Source organism: Leptinotarsa decemlineata, unplaced genomic scaffold (genome assembly GCF_025532065.1).
Source record: "Leptinotarsa decemlineata unplaced genomic scaffold, Ldec_3_MD MMD2_P_RNA_scaffold_5, whole genome shotgun sequence".
Lineage (NCBI taxonomy): Eukaryota > Metazoa > Arthropoda > Insecta > Coleoptera > Chrysomelidae > Leptinotarsa > Leptinotarsa decemlineata.
Genome location: NW_027412532.1, coordinates 12,822,279 through 12,841,037, shown reverse-complemented (window position 1 = coordinate 12,841,037; position 18,759 = coordinate 12,822,279). Strand labels below are relative to the sequence as shown.

The following is an 18,759-nucleotide window of genomic DNA, read 5'->3' as shown; positions in this document are numbered from 1 at the left end:
TTAACTTTATCATCGCAAGAAAATGCGGACTTTTACTGAAATTGGTTATTTCAACTACGAAAAATTCACCAGGTCTGATTTTATAATTACGATTTTGAAAGAGACTTGTGAAAAACGTAAAAATTGACCATTGGAAACTTAAAGTGACAATTTCGTGGTGATGCTACTCCATTTGTAGTGGAAGTTATGTCGGTAAACAACACATTGTGGATAATTATTGAATAATTAGAATTCAAATTATTAACTTAACTATCATTGATTGCGAGTAATAATAAAGACTACTACTAAAGTAAATATTTACTATTCCAAGAAACTCTTGATATGAGTAAATATACAGACTCAAGCGAAATTCAGGCCTAATATTGTGTCTACTTTGTTGCCCACAAAGTCACATTAAAATCCGTTATTAGATTCAGTTTCAAATAAATAATCCATCATCATGATTGCTGCGTCTGGATTTTTTTCCAATTTACTTGCATTTGAATTGATTCTATCGCCATTTCTTGGTTTCAAACATCGGACTCTACCTCGGATCTCTTCTTCTACGTCTAGATGGTTCGAACATCTATTTATACATCGGCAAAATTTTCTTCCTGGTGCAAGTTTGCCTCCAGGTTCTAGTTTAGGTTCCCTAGAAGCGCTTCTACTTTTTCTCTCCATTCTGGAGTTGAACCTATAATGAAACATTGTAAATGAGGGGTCAGTTATAGAAGAGGAGGAATTCAAAGTTGATAAAAAGTCATTGGTTAGATTAGGCCAGCAACCTCAGAATTAGAAGGGATGTAATGAGAACCTGCTTATCGGCTAATGTGTCGAAAAGGATTCGAAAATTCATCGTGTCATTTGAAACAAGCTGAAAAGTTCAGAAGTTTTAAGATCTCTAACAAAAAGGGGGATGCACTAGACAACAGCTGAAGTTCTCGAGGAGGACGATTTCCTCAACTTCCTTCTTTTTTGTCTCTCATTATTCAAATTATCTGATCATCCACATATTTTTTATAGGCAACTTGAGACTCTCCACCTCGAAAGAAAATAATCTGCAATTTATTGTGAGATTTTCATCGAACAGTTAAAAAACAGCAACACATTTTCCACTATACGACGTCTGTTCAAAAAATAAAGTAAATTTTCATTTTTCTCGAATTTTTTTTCAGGCACAAATCGCTGGAGATAAAATTCATTTGGAAAAACGTTCTCAGGAAGGTTATTTCACATAAACGCAGCTCTACAGATGAAAGAGTTTTCAAACAGTGAAGTTTGAGGTGTACTGAGTTGAACCTCAAAACGATGAGCAGCAACAGTCCGTCGCGTATTTCTGATATGTACGTCTCTTGGTGGAATCAAATGTGCCAAGACACTCTACAGAAGAGAGACAAATCTCCAACCCTTCTTCGATGTTCCAGGCTATCAAGGTTGCACGTCATATTCGCGTCTCCAATCAGGCGGATGGCTCTATTTTGGATGGAATCCAGCAACTTCAGGGTATGTTTGGGGGCAGAGCTCCATACATGAGAACAATACTCCAAAGAAGGTATGATCTGAGCTTTATAAATCCTCAAAAGTTGCTGAGGTGTGTACAGTTTTCTGGTTCAAAACACTTATCCAAGTTTTTGAGAAGCAGTCTTTGCAATTCCAGCGACATGATTGTGCCAAGACATATTGGTGTCCATTTCAACCCCCAAAAAACTTTTCGAAGCAGGATGAGAAATTGTCTGACCTGACATTACTATATCGGGTTTGGAGACATTTATCTTCTTGGAGAAAACCGAAGCCTGGGTTTTTGTGGCATTGAATTGAACCTGGTTACTTTTACCCCAAATGGAAATCACTTCTAGATCCTCATTAACCTCCTGCTGCCTCCGTATTTGATATCCTGGAATCCAAATGGAATGACGAGACGAGTGTGCTGTCTTCAGCAAAGCGATATATTGGATTTTTCATTTTTTCCAATAAGTCGTTGATATACAATAAAAAGAGGGATGAAGATAATATGGATCCCTGGAAACACCAGCGTTGATAGTGAAAGTATTCGAGAGATATTCATCGACGGCCACTTGCAGGGAACGTTCTTTTAGGGAACGTTTGCCAACATTTTTTTCAATCTTCGAGGCAGTTCTAATGTGCACTTTTTGTTATGTCCTTGAACTATCTCACCGATTTGGATTTTATCCCCTCTATCGACGCAAAACACCGTCCTTCTATGTGTCCCATTAATCTTGGGAACAAGCAAAAATCGCAGGGGGCCAAATCTGGTGAATACGGTGGCTGAGTCTTGATTAGAGTATTGTTTTTGTCCAGGAAATTACGAACCAGCAATTTCCTTTTTTACACAAAATTTTATGCAAATTCTTTGGTTAATTTGTTTCGATAGCAGAAAATCGCCGAATATGCAAAACCTTTTTAACTAAACTCGGCACAGTTGAAACTGTGAGTTTGAGACGAGTGCACCAACATACAAAAACTCTAATCGAATGTTCGTAGCCTGCGAAATTTCAACATTCACATTATTTTTCAGCAGTACACGTACAATAGCTTCCTCAAGCTTGTTCATAATGAGGACGCTATTGTATAGCGAAATACGTGTCACGTCTCACTCCATTGTGAGATTTTCACTTCAACTAAAAACTAACGAGGCCTCACCTTTTATCATGCGATTGCTAGCACCTGATGCGATAAAAACAATAGTGAAATAGTTAATCTCAAAAAAAAAACGATGCAAGAAATATTCATAATAATACGACAATTTTGGGGAACAATCTAAGCCGTATAAAGTTTGGCATTACAGATCAGCTGAATGGGAGGACCTTCAAGACTATTTCCGAAATTTCCCCTGACTAGATGTTTGTTTCAGCTCTAAAGATCCATCAACTTGTGCTTCTGAAGACACGGAAGTTATTCTATCATCCATGGATACATATATTCCTTTTCCAATGAAAATACCTAACGGCAAACCTTTGTTCAACAAAAATTGCGAGCAAGCTGTCGCCTCTGAAAATCTTGCCTACATGCAGTGGCGCAAAAATCCCAGTGCGAAAAACCAAACTAGGTTTGTTAATGCTCGCAACAGCTGCAAACTTAGGATAAATGAAAGCAAAGAACTTCACAATCAGAAAATTAGGAATGAATTGTTCGCCAATCCCAACGGGATTTATCAAATATTTCTAACCTGAATTTCATAACTCTATTTATTTTTTCATAATTAGTAAGTACGCATCCATTCTCTAGAATGAAATGAGAAGGTGAAAACATAACTCACTTTGTCATCAGTTGTTGAACTATCTTCTTTTCTCTGTGGTTCAAGGAGGGACACAGTTTCATATCGCCTGTATCACTTTTCTCAAATTCCCTGAAAATTCAAATAATTCGAATGAGAGATTATCATATACACATACTTCTAATTCCTCATTTTTAATATTGTGGTCATTTTGTTTGAACCCTCACCTGATTTTTTTCTCGTATTTGATTATTATTTTTTTCAATTGGGTTATTTCTGCTCTAATAGTCATCATTTCACTTTGATTCATTCCATCCTCATTTTGGTTATCCTCTAAATAAATGTCTCTGTTCTGGATCAAATCCCTAAGGGCTGAATTTTCCATTTCGAGAGTCTTGATATGAGTTTGAAGTTTATTGTCTCTATCAGCATTGAAAGCCCAAGATTTTTCTCTGCGATCTATTAAATCCTTGAGGTATTTTACGGTGTTAACAAGTTGCTCGACTTCAAACCTAAGCAAAATCCAGTTACAAAAAACCAGAATACGAAAAAAATCTGAATGTAAACTGTTGACAAATTTGAAGTAATCAATAGAAACCAGTAGAATTATTTTCATTTCTACCAATTGAAAACAAGTTTCGATTTCATATGAAATTAACGTAACCACTATCAAAATGAAACAAGTTCAAAAGATAGTTCACGTGGCATAAAATAGTAACCAGTCATTAGCACTGCGGAAGATCAACCCATAAGTTCTATCGTCTCAACTGGTTATCAATCCGCTACAAAAAAGCAGCTTCCGACAGTCACCAACCAACAAAGAATACGTTCATCAGGCCCAAGACACTACAGACACCAAGCAAGAATACTGATTCGATTAATTCACGTTACCCAAATCACCAAATGTTTCGTAAAACACCGTGTTGGTGATGATTCAATATCACTTAACTTTTATAGCGTTCTACGATTCTAATCAATAGTCTACTCCACTTACATGTCGGTGTTTAACTTGAGGATGTGTTTTTCCCTTATTCATGCTTACCTCAGATGATCAAAGAGCTTGATAGTGGTCAGTTCTGTATCTGTAGAGTAGGGAGGGTGAGTGTAGGCCCACAGCACTCAGGCCACATGTGACCCATTGTACAGCCTCCCAAGGAGTTGTCCTCCTAGGTCATCGTCCATCCTGTCCTTTCCAGGAAGGTGGACTAGTCGCTGGGAGACTACTCCTTTATATTGGCAGGTGTAGGCCAAGACTCGCCGAACACACTCTCTTTTGATAATGATAACTCCAGAAATTCGCATAGGACATGCCTGACAGATTCATCTTCCTATTCACACATAATGCATAGAGGTGTGTCCACTAGCCCCATATTATGGAGGTGTTTCCTTAGTTGACAGTGGCCAGTCAGAAATCCTACTGTTAAGCATAGATTTTTCCTGGTAATCGCCAGATATTTCTTCAGAGCCAGCTTCCCAAGGTCGCCCAAGGTGATCCTGGCAAGATTGCATCCTTTGATTTCATCCCATCTCTTTAGGGATTGAGCATGGGTGTAACGTTTGGCTAGTTCCGCAATTGTCGACGTTATCAGGCCGTAGGTGCCACTGGGTCCTAAAATTCTAAGTCCAGCAGCTTCCGTGGCTGAAGAGTAGGCAATGCGATTACCTTTACTCCTGTCGTGCCCTTTAATCCACCTCAGGATAATGTTATTATACACCGAGGCTTTGGCTAAATCTTGATGGCACTCTAGTACTAGTCCTGAGGTAACACGTTGTCTGTTCAAGGCTAATAGGGCTTGTTTGCTATCAGTGTAGATTGCCAGCCAGTTCTGTTTGAACCACGCTGATATTTTTTCCCATTTCCCACTCGATCCTTAGACTCAGAATCAGTAGTGATTTGGAGTACACTCCACATCTTGAGCCTTCTTTGATTTTTGAGCCGTCTGTATATATGCGTATTGCATTTGTAGCATCTGACTTTGTGTTCTGTTTCATTTGTATTTTGTAGCGTTTATTGAACACAAACCTGGGTTCAATTGCCAGCAATTGAATTACCTGCGCAACCTCTGCCTGCAGCAGAGGTTTCGCAGTAAGCACTTCTCGCCGTAGGCTCGGCCTCAATTGACCCATTTCTACTTTGAGGTTCTCACCAGCCGTGCGCAATCGTAACATGGCCATTAACGCTTCTTCCTTAACCTACAGGTCCAAAGGGGTTAGACCAATAGTGGTCAGTTGCAAAGCCTTTCTTTGCAGCTTTCACTACAAGATAATTGGACGATGTCGGAGATACAATGGACAAAAAGGAAAAAATAAGCAAGGAAGCAAAAGAAAGAAGTCCAAGATATATTGTTCAAAGACTTAGAGCAATATCTGGCTAATTACTTGCTTGTAAATCGGAAGTTTATTGTCAACAACTTGCAATTCAGTGCAATGGTTAGATATGTAAAAGTTTCCAACAAATTCAATAAATGCTTACGGAGCAACAATACAGGAATCCTTATACTTTTCTTTCACAGTCTCCATCTGCCTCCTCAGCTCCTCTGCTTCTATACATCCCCTGCACAATATCCCCTCCCAAGTTTGCAATCCCTTTTCTCTTATTTCGATCATCTTTCTTCCTGCTGCTTCATTATATTTCATGTTGATGTACGCTTCTTTCAAGCGGATGAAGACTTCCTGATTATCTTTCACAAATTGCAGTTTTTTCTCCAGTTTCGCATTACGATTCCTTTCGTTGATCAGGCTGAAAAGGGGAATATCTTGAGGTCCGTACGTTAGATAATTAGATAATCATCACTGATTTATAGATCCAACTGAGAATGAAGTGAAAAAATGTATTTATGACTCAATGATATACCTAAAACATAAAGAACAACAGGATAGGGAATTAAAATAATTCGAAACTGAAAATGACTATATGAAAGAACAGCATGACAAATGAAAACAATAATAACCAAACTTGTTGACAGGGTTTCGGTGTGCTGAAAACATCGACCACTCAGGTCCTCAAAAAGGTATTATCTAATCTCATGTTCAAAAAAAAAAAGAAAATTTGAACTCCTGATTTACTTCACAAGCTCCATTCTATATACACATTTCAAATTCAAAAGTCCACGGCTTCTTCCTCGTCGGCAAAAGTATACCTATGTAACGGACGATTTGGGATGCGAACTCCTATGGAGCTGGATTGTTTTTTGAGTCTACATTTTGAGTTGGTGCAGTTTTTTTCGAGTCCTCCTTACTGATGACCAGATCTGTCAAGTTTGTACTGATACTTTCCACAGAGAGAAATCTTCACCTATGTAACCTCTCATGAGTGGCGATGTTCCATCACTCAGGCATTTCAGTAGTTCAGAAAAATATTTTTGTCTATGTGTTATACACTTGTGGTGTACTGTTTGGAACTTTTGGTGTAGTAATGAATATTACTGGAGTTTTTCCCAACTCCAAATCGTTATTTCAACACTTCGACACGTGTTTCAATCACCAAGTGATCATTTTCAAGTTTAAATCTTCCTCTTGAAGATCATCACTTGATGATCGCAACACGTGTCGAGCTGTTAAAATAACGGTTTGGTGTTGAGAAAAAAGAGGAAGACTAAACAGTTTGATTTTCCTCTTGAAGATTATCACTTGGTGATGGCAACACGTGTCGAGGTGTTAAAATAACGGTTTGGTGTTGGGAAAAAAGAGGAAGATCGAACAGTTTGATTTTTTTCTTGAAGGTCATCACTTGGTGATTGCAAGACGTGTCGAAGTGTTAAAATAACGGTTTGGTGTCAGGAAAAAAATCCAGTAATATTCATGTATTATACACATCACCTCCGTCATACCCGCATCGTCCTCTTTTGAAATAGACTGTAGTACATTTTTCTATCCTTAACTTGATACCAATATCATGTGTGTACTATTCCACAATCCTCAATGTTGATAGGGATCGTTTTAACTCTATTTTCAGTTATTCAATGCTTCTCAATATTTTGTAGAGTTAATACCGCAAGGTATTGAGGAAATGCAAAATGACTTCTTGCACTGTTGTATCAAAAGCCTCAAGGTAATAGGTTCTCGTTATAGAGAGGTTAGCCGTAATGCATCTGTCATTGGGAAGATTATTCTTGCATTCAGTTCTTTCTTTGACCCTCTCCGCTCATATTTTTACCAAATACCGAGTTAACTGTGGATAGTATTCGCGTGTATGAGATACAGAGATGACAGAGAAAGATCCGCTCCTCAGCCATGAGTCAAAACCTCTGACCAGATGACCGTGGATGCTTTGCAGTTTTTTCCAGCTCATCTGGACCTGGAGCAGCAAAGTTCTTCGAACCCACAAAACTTTTCGAACTTCAGCCAGAGTTATCGGGATGCTCAGTTCATGATGCTAAGGCTGCCGGAGGTCTCTATAGAAAACTTCGAACTGAACAACTATATTGGAGTTACTCCATGGTTATCGTGGTTGACATAATGAAGACCTTGACTCGAGGAAAAGGCTGTAACTTTTTTTAAGGACAAAACACAAGCACTGCAGGTGAATCCTTAAGGCGCTCTAAGAGCGGTGCCTGTGCGAAGCTGGCGATTCACAGTGGATTTGAATCGCTGGTTATGACATTGGTTTGTATCTACATTTTGGAAATGCCTTGCCTCATGCACATGAAATATCAAGCTATAATTACTTCTGAGTCAACCTATAACACTCGCTCCTCTCACTTGATCTCGCTTCCAATTCCCTCCTCAACCTTAACTCGCAACTCTCTAATTTTTGAGGGCAAGAAAATTTTCAATCACCTTCCCTTAACCTTGCGTGTCATCAAATGCGAAGTCAAGTTCAGAAAATCTGTAAAAACGCTCATAGTTGGGAGGGCCTACTATATCCTGGAAGAATACTTTCAGGATCCTTTTTGCTGAGATCTCTTCTTTGCCGGCGGTCATATAACGTATGCCTAATTCTTTATATATTTAGAGGTAGTCCTTGTAATTTCAAGTACAAAATGTAAAAAATGTTTCCTTTTGTGTTTCCGGTATGTTACGTTATTCATTTAATGTTATTAGGCTTAGTGGTGTGAATCTTGTTGCTTTTGTATATGTAATTAAGTCCGCTTATTTTAAGTGTGAATTTATGTGTATAGTGGTGTGAATCTTGTTGCTTTTGTATATGTAATTAAGTCCGCTTATTTTAAGTGTGAATTTATGTGTATTTATGATCTCCTTGCTAAATGTATATTTGTGATGTTATCATGGTGACTGTATGCTTTGTCATGAGAATTGTTATTCTTGGACATAAAGTCCAATATATAAAGTATATTTTGATTGATTGATTGATTGATTGATTCATTTGGAAAAAGGTTATCAGGAAGTTTATTCGACATACACGCAGTTCTCCTAATGAAAGAGTTTTTGAGCAATGAAGTTCGAGGTGTACTGAGTTGAACTTCGAAACGATGAGCAACTACAGTCCTTCGCGTACCTCTAATATGTACCGCTCTTGGTGGAATCAAATGTGCCAAGTCACTTGAACACCTCCCGTAAAAGTATCTATAAACGAGAGACAAATCTCTAACCTTTCTTCAATTTTTCAGACTGTCGAGGTTGCAAGTGATGTTCAAGTGTCCAATCAGGTGGATGGATCTTTTCTAGATGGAATTCAGCAGCTTCAGGGTACGCTTAGAGGTGGAGTTCCATACATAAGAACAATACTCCAAAGAAGGTCGGATCTGAGCTTCATAAAGCATCAAAACTTGCTGAGGTATTTACAGTTTTCTGGATCGCAACAGTGCTCCAATCTTAACCCCCAACAAACGTATCGGAGCAGAAAGCGGAATTATCTGTCCTGACATTATTATATCTGGTTCGGAGACATTTATCTTCTTGGAGAAAACCGATGCCTGGCTTTTTCCTGGGTTTTTGTGGCATTGAATTGAACCTGGTTACTTTCACTCCAATTCGAAATCACCTCTAGACCCTCATTAAGATATGCAACCACCTGCTGTCGGTGAAGATGTGCCTCCGTAGCCGACGTCCTGGAATCCAAATGGAATGACGAGACAAGTGTGCTGTCGTCAGCAAAGCAATATATTGGATTCTTGTTTTTATTCAATAAGTCGTTGATATTCAATAAAAATAGGGTTGGAGACAATATGGATCCCTGGGGAACACCAGCGTTGGTGATAAAAGTATTTGAGAGATAAACATCGACGGCTACTTGCAGGAAACGTTCTTTCAGGAAGCTGGAGAGCAATACACAAAAATGATTCGACAAGCCATAGCATCAAGGTTTGGTCAGCAAACTCTCATGCCACAGACGGTCAAATGCCTCAGAAATATCAAGCGCAACAGCTCTTGACCCTCCATGTTTCTCGATTGCGTTATTCCAAATATGGGTGACATACGATAGAAGGTCGCCTGTTGATCTTTGTTTCCGAAAGCCATATTTATGATCGCTCAAGATGTTGATGCCTTCCAAATATTTGAGGATATGGTAGTTCACGGCTTTCTCCATGATTTTTGATATCACTAAGAGCAAAGTGGATACTTGGTATTAATACGTAGAAACTAGACTAGTCTTTTTTATAAATAATATACTTAATACGAAACAGACTTCATACAGTAAACGATGATTTTAAATATTATATGAGCACAACAAATGAAGCATTTCATAACTTATTCATCATCGTGATTTGAGTGTGGTATTTCCAAGATTTGCTCAAAATTTGCAACGCTCAAGATAATAATCATGCCAGGATAATATTCGCAATTATTCTTCAAACCTTAATTGCATTTCATACTTTTTATGTACCTACTAAAATTATAAAAGTTGGACAGTTCCAATAATTACAAAGAAATGAAAATGGTAAAGTATGGCTCATAAACGAACAGATTATTCCACTTCTGCATTAACGGAAACCTGTTTTTGACCAATGGAAACTTATGTTACTACTAAAATAATTACGTTTCACTTGAGCTAGTATCATTTCTGAGAAACATTAATTTTTTTCCGGTCCATGGTTTATATTCCACCACTTTTTGAAAACCTTAAGCCGCGTATTCACTAGACGAACGAAAGCGAATGAACAGAACCGCACGTATATGTTCGGCAACTATGTACCAAGAAACGCACGTGAAGGAACGCATGCGTTTGCTTTTGGTAGAGTTTCGCCATAAGTCGGTACTTCAAAGGATTCTCGTCCGCATGCGGTGGGCAATGTGCTAGTATGTATGTCTAAGCGAATGCATTCGTTAAAAAATATATAAACAAGCATAAGCCAGGGGCACGTGTGATTCAGTTTGGTCATGTAGTTTGGTTGTTTTTAGTTACTTACGTTTATTTGTATAATTCAGAAAATTGAATTATAAGTATTATGTAATGGAGTGGAGTAATACACAAGTTCTGCAACTAATAAATTTGTATAAAGAACATGAATGTCTGTGGAACCCAAAACATGATAAGCACAAGAGTTAAACAGCCAAAATTGATGCCTGGAACCAAATATCTGAGCAAATTGGTAGTGATACAGTTGACATAAAAAAAAAGATAGAGAGCAATGTAAGCAATAACCTTTCTGCAGTAGGTACAGCTTCTCTAAATGATGTGTCCTTTTTTGAAATTGTCGGGGCAATTTTATTTAGCAACAACTCGAAGTCGGTTTTCATTCTGCAGAAGTTTTCAAAAAGACCATAGTCTTTCTCAGCTGTTAAATCGCACATTAACTGTGTACCACCGTAATGTGCCCTACTTTTAAATAATGATGTTGTCCACCACCGTCGTTTTCTTTGTTTCGATTTAACTTCTTCTTCATTTATTATGATATATGAAGCACTAGCTATAGCAATTATATCTTCATTGTCGAATGACATACTTAAGCCTTCGAAATGACACTGCACTGATTATGGTATGACAGGTGAGGCAAAATACAACAACGCACGAATTCGTGTGTAATCATTCGCCAGTGTGGACAGTTGACAACAAACACACGCGCATCCTTCGGCATACGTGCGGTTCTGTTCCATCGCTTTCGTTCGTCTAGTGAGTACGCGGCTTTAGGTTTCATATATTCTTCCAAATGTATAATTAGGATGGAGAATGAAAAGTGAATAAGTTGAATCAAATGCGTTGCTAATAACTCTCGTTCTAAGCATCTGTTGAAGAGTTGAATATTAAAGTATTTCGCTAGAGCATTTAATAATGTAAGCCACCAATTATTAATGACAAAATTAGAGATATGGAGATTTATAGGAAAAGCTCATAGACTGAAAAAAGGTTTTATTGAAAAACATGTTTCCTCACCAGGACAAAAATGCTGTCTCTCGACGCGCGATTCGCTAACCAAGTTGGTATCATCAGGAGATGACTTGAACTACTTCTCATAAGCTGTGATGATTTTTTTTGTGCATCTTAGTATACGAATCCTTGAATTGATTCCTAGTAATATGTTACTGTTCTATTATTATTTATTATCTGACTCATATCTAATCTCAAATTTTTTCCAATTTGTAATTACGTACTGCTGCGAATAATAAGCTATTGAGGATGGTAATTTCATCATCGTTCATAAATCTCATACCACGTTTTTCAGAAACATTCATGAACATTTTCATTGTCAGTTACACAATACAGAAAAGCGGGATATGCGTGAAAAAATTTCAAGAATGGAAAGTTTTCTTCCATAAATTTCGAAAGAAATATGTACCCTTTTTGAAAGTTTGAGTGGGAAATCTTTTGAGACTGATATTTATAGGGTTTTTCAACGGAGAATTCCGAACTTTGACAATTGATATCGGCCATCTATCGAATAAGTTGTCATTTACTCAGTCTGTTTGGTCAAATCACCATGGACGGATATAACATTCAACAGCACGTGCAAATAACAATCGTCCTACCGAGAGGAGTATTCCCAATGTGGTAGATGAATTTAAATCCACTGGTTCAGTTAACGATCGACCAACGTCCGTACTTCGACAAAACGCAAGATCTGCCGATAACATCGCCGCTGTCTGTGAGAGTGTGCATGAGAATCCTAGGCAGTTGATATCGCGTCCATAACAAAAACTCGGCCTTTTGCAGACCACAACTTGGCGAATTTCCCGTCGTGAATTGGGCCTGCACCCGCATAAAATTCAACTGAACCAGGAACTGAAGGTAAACGACCAAAGACAACGACATGTGTTCGCTAGTGGGCTCTGAAGCAGTTGGCAACTGATCCTAATTTTCATTGAAAAATCATCTTCAGCGATGAGACCCATTTTTGGATGAATGGATACGTGAACAAACAGACTAGTCAAATTTGGGACTATACCAAACCACATGAGATTCAAGACCATTCAATAGATCCCGAAAAAGTCACTGTTTGGTGTGGATTATGGGCTAGCAGCATCATCAGTCCATATTTTTGTTTGAAGGTGATTGACAATGTTTCGTGATGAATTTCACTAGTTCGGACTTCCATTGTCTACTATATAAAATGATTTGAAATCCCTGAAACAAGTAAAAAAGAATAATTAAAAAAGAATAGTTGAAAATAACAATTATATTAAGCAACAATAAACCTGAAATGAAATGATAGTGAAATAACCTACAAGTAAAAATATAATAATTGAATAAATAAAAATTAAAGGAATGGAAAAAGAAAATAATAAAAAAATAAAAAAGTGTAGAGATTCCAAGTCATGTTAAATCATCGTACGGGACCCTACTGCATCAATCGAAAGGAAGTTGTACCAGATTTTGAAAAAACACCAAGTCCACGGACAAGGAAAGATCATGGCTAACACCGCACCACAGTAAGCCCCCTCACTTGTATGGTCTACCCAAAATCCACAAGAAGGACATTCCGCTTAGACCGATCATCAGCTCCAGAGATTCGGCTACTCAAAACTTGTCTAGATTTTTACTTCCCTCAATACAACCATTACAAGGAAAAACATCGTCTTTTGTGAAGAATTCAAAGCATTTTGTCGAACTACTAGGGTCAATTAAGGTTACACAGGAAGATCAACTAATTAGTTTCGACGTGGAAAGTCCGTTCCGGTCGAAGAAGCACTCCATATCATACGGAGAAAGCTATCCGAAGACGGGAACCTGAAAGAGAGAACGAATCTACCTATAGAAGTAATTATGGAATTACTAGGATGCTGTGTACGAAACTGTTATTTCCAAGTGAAGGACGAATTCTTGACACAAGATGAGGGACTGCCAATGGGATCGCCACTTTCACCAGTCGTAGCCAACATATATATGGAGTGGTTTGAAACTCTGGCCATTGAAGAAGCCCACAAGAAACCTCGAGTCTGGTTGAGATATGTTGACGACACCTTCATAATATGAAACCATGGGAATACTGAACTAGACGCCTTTCTGAAACACATCAACAGCGTGAGACCTTCCATCACTTTCACAATGGAGAAGGAAATCCACAATGAATTGCCATTCTTAGACGTTTTGGTGAAGAGGACCGACACTAAGTGGGAAACATCTGTATACCGAAAACCCACTCATACGGGACAGTATCTGAAACACGAATCCAACCACCATCAATCGACAAAAAGAGGAATCATCAAGACTCTATTAGACTGTGCTTTTGGGCTCTGTAATACAAAGGCAGGTCTCGAGAAGGAACTAGACATCATCAAAAATGATCTTCAGCGGAATGGATACCCAAAGCGATGGTAGAAAAGACTTTGGCTAAAAGACAGCAGGAGCCTCGCAAGGAAGAGAAGCCGTCACAACCAGTGCTTGCACTTCCCTACATCAGAGGATTATCGGAGAGGATAAGAAGAATTGGTTCCAAGTACAACATTAGAACCTGTTTCAGATCCGGTAACACTATCCGTAGCAGCCTCACGAAAACCAGGCCCCCAAACGCGGACTGCGATTCCAAAAATTGCATTTACCGGATACCCTGTGAGTGCGGAGAATCCTATATTGGTGAAACTAAGAGGCCATTGAATGTTCGCATTGCCGAGCACAAGAAGCACACACAGCGAGGAGAAACCAGCAAATCAGGAATAGCAGACCATGTTTGGACCCATCAACACAACATCGAGTGGCCCCAAGCTGAGATCTTGCACAGAGAGGAACATTGGTTCAGGAGAAAATTTAAGGAAGCCGCATACATGTTGTCCAACAACGTATTCAGCCAGGCCAGCGTAGATATACGAAACATATGGAAACCCATCATCAAACGAAAAATGACCAACTCCCGACAAAACGGTCATCTCTCACGGAATCAGTGAAGCGGAAAATGAAAAGTAGAGAAAGTGAAAGTATTTCAACGGCCTATAAAATAGTCATCTCTCGGAGGAATCAGTCCAGTCATCACCCGAAGACGATTGTAGATACCAACAATCGAAACGTCGTGAACTAACGTGACTTGAAATCTCTACACTTTTTATTTTTTTATTATTTTTTTTTCATTCCTTTAATTTTTATTTATTCAATTATTATATTTTTACTTGTAGGTTATTTCACTATCATTTCATTTCAGGTTTATTGTTGCTTAATATAATTGTTATTTTCAACTATTCTTTTTTAATTATTCTTTTTTACTTGTTTCAGGGATTTCAAATCATTTTATATAGTAGACAATGGAAGTCCGAACTAGTGAAAATCAGTCCATATTTCTTTGAGCACAACGTTGGCCAGGCCATCACTGTCAACGGCTAGCACAATAGTTCGAATATTATTATTTTTAGGAGTACATATCGATAGTAAACTAAAATTTGAAGAACATATTTATGCCTTGTGTAACAAAATGTCCTCTGGATGTTATGCAGTCAGGAATTCAGGAATTCCATTTTGGGGAGTATGTAGTGGTTATCTACTTCAAAATATTTTAGTTTTGCAAAAACGAGCCATGAGATATATGTGCAAATCAAAACGTACATACTATTGTAGATTACTCTTCAACACACATGGAATTCTAACAGTGATTTCTATCTTTATAATGGAAACAGTTTGTTTAATTAAAAAATATTCGAAAACATTAAAATCTTCTCCAACGCATTATGTGACAAGGCAATCCAACAACATTAAGTTGCCAATACCAAGTACATCACTCATAAGAGATTCCATTATCTATAATGGTTGCAAAATGTTCAACCATTTGCCAAAGAATATAACAGAAAAAAAATCTTTACAATGCTTCAGGAAAGCTGTGAAAAGTTTTTTAAGTGACAGACCATACTATAATGTACAAGAATTTTATAACGATAATTTTTAAAAAATATTTTTTTATTTATTTGATATTTACCAGTATCCTGTATGACTTATATGTTTATATATATATATATATATATATATATATATATATATATATATATATATACAAACTGATTTTATGTATGAGTGAAAATAAATGCACTTTGTTGTTACATATAATTGCATTATAGGTTAAGGAAAACTTTGTCACAAGATCAATCTGATGACAATAAAGTATATTCTCTCTCTCTCTCTCTATTATAGTTCAAGTAAACGATTAATTGCAGCCTACCTTCCAACAGCTCTTCTTCATCAATATAGTTAGGGAGCTAACTAATTTCGTTATTCAAAAATCATTTCTGATTATATAAGAATCACAATAACTATATAATTCATATATTTATATACTTTCTTCGAAAGTTTCTGATAATTCCTCTTCCATATTCTCTGTTTCATTATCACTGTCGTCATTTAAATCAATAATGAATTTATTTCCACCATTAATATGGAAGTGTCCAATCTCCATATAGCCTTCTTCAACAAAAATTACTTTTTTATTCCTTTTCTGCCAGTCTTCTTCAGTAATATTAGATACTTCTTCTTTAATTAGCTCTACTACCTTCTTATCAAATTTTGGAAAATTATTTTCACGCCTGATGCTTTGTTTCAATTTTCCCCAAATCAACTCGATGGGATTGAAAACACAAAAATAGAGGCGAAGTCTCAGTACGGTGTATCCATACTTTTCAAAAATACTCTCAAGGGCATACACTTTTTAAAATGTTTTTGTCTGTAAAACTTCAAGTAGTTGGATTTTGGTATAGTTGTCTTCAAAATACAAATTGTTATCCATTAAAAAACTTTGTATTTCATCTCTTCTTGAATATTTATTTGGTACTTTGATGAGCTGTCGCAAAGAACTATTACACTATTCGCATCCTTTGGGATCAATGTGTTTTCAAACCATTCCTCGAAAATATCAGCTTCCATGTTCTTATGATAATCAACATTGCAGTCCTCAAGTTTTTTTCCAAATAATTTCAAAGAATTCGGAACCCATCCTTTACTTCCTCCGCAATGCACAATGATTAGTCGCGATCCTTCGTTTGCAGGCATGTTAGACGTACACATTCTCGAAACATCAGTCCACCATTTCGTAACCGTGTAGTGAGTATATAACCAAGTTTCGTCCAAATAGAAAATTTGCCGTTGTTCTTGTCTATATTTAGTTATTTGTTCTAGGTATTTGTTACACAATTTCACTATTCTTCTGCTTTCCATAACTGCTTGACGATTGTTTATCATTTCAAATCTAAATCTTACTTTCTTCATCCAGTTCTGAAGAGTTTTGTCACAGAAACTCACGTTATGGCCGGAAGTATTCAATTTCTACTTTATGATTTCAGTTGCTTTTGTAACAGTCGTATATTGTTTTTTTCAATAGTTTTATCAGATGAACATCTGAAGGTTCTGGTAATCATGTATCACATCGCGTCTTGCGTTCATGAGGTTTGTTTTTGACTATTTTACGTACAGTTGAGAAAGAAATTTTGATCAAATCCGATGTTGTTTGTAATAGTTTGTTTTCCTCGAAACCAAACTTGAGATGTAGATTCTTATATACATTGAAACATATTCTCTGTATTTCAATATTCAAATGCAATCGAATCTCATTCACTGGTATCTCTTTTTCGTATTCTTCACCATCGCTATTGAAATCACTACACTGGTAGAAGTCTGCGTCTTTATCACACTCGTTATTACTATTAGTATTCGTTCGAAAACGCCATGATTTGAAATCCCTGAAAGAACTAAAAAAAAAAAATCTGTTTTTCCGTTAACCACTACGAACGTCAACTCTCAAAAGTCGAAACTTGTGCGAGCTGAGGTCTTACCTTTAAACGTGTTATTTCTAACACGGGTTGGACGATAGCAGGTGAAAATCGATCGTTCAGCCTGGGGCTTGAACCAGCGACCAACAAGGCGGTCGATTTGAGTGAACAAAGCACCCACGTCGAACCAACCGGCTACCATCCGGCCAAGTAATTATAACTGCACCAATATCGAATTTTAACTCTCAAATCGCGATCAGTTCCTGAACTGAACACGACGGCAATAACCATCCCCGCATTCCCCGATTTCTATTCGTCACCGTGACATGACTTAAAATTCAATTTTGTAACTCTCCAGCCAATCATTGAAGTCGGTTAGTACAAATTATCCAATACGAACCGCCAATTCTACAGTCCACGTGGACTATTTCGCGGCCGGTTTATTTCTATGTATTGGTTTTTTTGGCCTTTGAGAGTGCCGTTAACTTTAAGAGTGCACAATATAGTTTACTTCGACTATACCAACTTCTTTTGGTAGGAATTGGATGATATGTCATGTGGTTCTAACAGAACGCTGCTTTGTGCCACACACAAATTCAAATTTAAAGATAGGAAGCGCTAAATGAAAGACCCTATATACACTATCGAGCAAGGATGTGTGTTCTATGAGCCAAAATGATATTTTGAATGTCCCAGATTGGTCGAAAGTAGCATGTACTCACCAGCAGTTGCTCCGCTCCACTTCAAACTCTAACAACTTACATTTTTCCTCTGCCTCAGCCACTCTTCTTTTAAGTAACCTCACTTCTTCCACATCGTCCAAGATGCTGGTACTGATTGATGATATACTGTTCATATCTCCTCCATCTGACCTTACGACGCTGGAGGTTTTCGATAGATTCAAAGTGCGAGTTTCTGTTTGGGTAATGTCCTCATCATAATTCTCCAGATCTTCTGTAGAGTCTGTGTTGAAAATTTGATCGTTACTGTCGAACGTAACTGTGGGTTTAGGGGAAGATTCCATTACTGAAATGTTTCTAGGAATTTTTACAGAAAAATGACGTATTTCAATTGACTTTGACAGATAACCTGAAACATTTTTTGATTCAGATGAAATCGCATCTGATTCAATTCAATGAGGAAATGATTGACCTGTAATATATTCGTATTCAAAGTCGCTTCCTAGACTTGACAAGCTATACATATTGTATTTTACATCTCGTGAATGAAAATCAATTTTCCTAAGAGCAGTAGGTACTGTTTTCAAAACATTAAACAACGACTTTTCACCTTAGTGGAATTTCATCCAAACGTAATAAAATTTCTGGCCAAATTTGGTAATTTGTCTTTCGTATTCGATTTATGTCAAAATGTTTTTGAATTTTCAGGGCAGAGAAAACATACAAATGAATATGAATTCTAGTTGAAACATAAAAAACGATATTTATCTGAATACAATCAATCAAAAAAAAAACAAAAATGATGTAAGTATCCAAAATTGATTGATTAGACACATGTCTCTTCATCTA

At 37.3% G+C, this 18,759-nt stretch overlaps 1 protein-coding gene across 1 annotated transcript; it reads right to left on the bottom strand.

Moving 5' to 3' along the window:
- Positions 1–282: 282 nt before the first annotated feature.
- Positions 283–18,329, bottom strand: LOC111517360 (uncharacterized). The gene is made up of 5 exons (XM_023173495.2): positions 17,953–18,329; positions 5,688–5,954; positions 3,442–3,726; positions 3,257–3,346; positions 283–673 (listed from the first exon to the last, which is right to left on the bottom strand). The coding sequence occupies exons 1-5, from the start codon at positions 18,252–18,254 to the stop codon at positions 394–396; spliced, it is 1,224 nt and encodes a 407-aa protein (XP_023029263.2). The 5' UTR covers positions 18,255–18,329; the 3' UTR covers positions 283–393.
- Positions 18,330–18,759: the final 430 nt, after the last annotated feature.

Coding starts and splice junctions, on each gene's coding strand:
- LOC111517360 (XM_023173495.2), bottom strand. CDS start 18,254: ATGGAATCTTCCCCTAAACCCACAGTTACGTTCGACAGTAACGATCAA. Junction 5,955..17,952: donor GTGGAGCGGAGCAACTGCTG/GTGAGTACATGC, acceptor TCCCCTTTTCAG/CCTGATCAACGAAAGGAATC. Junction 3,727..5,687: donor GATTCCTGTATTGTTGCTCC/GTAAGCATTTAT, acceptor GATTTTGCTTAG/GTTTGAAGTCGAGCAACTTG.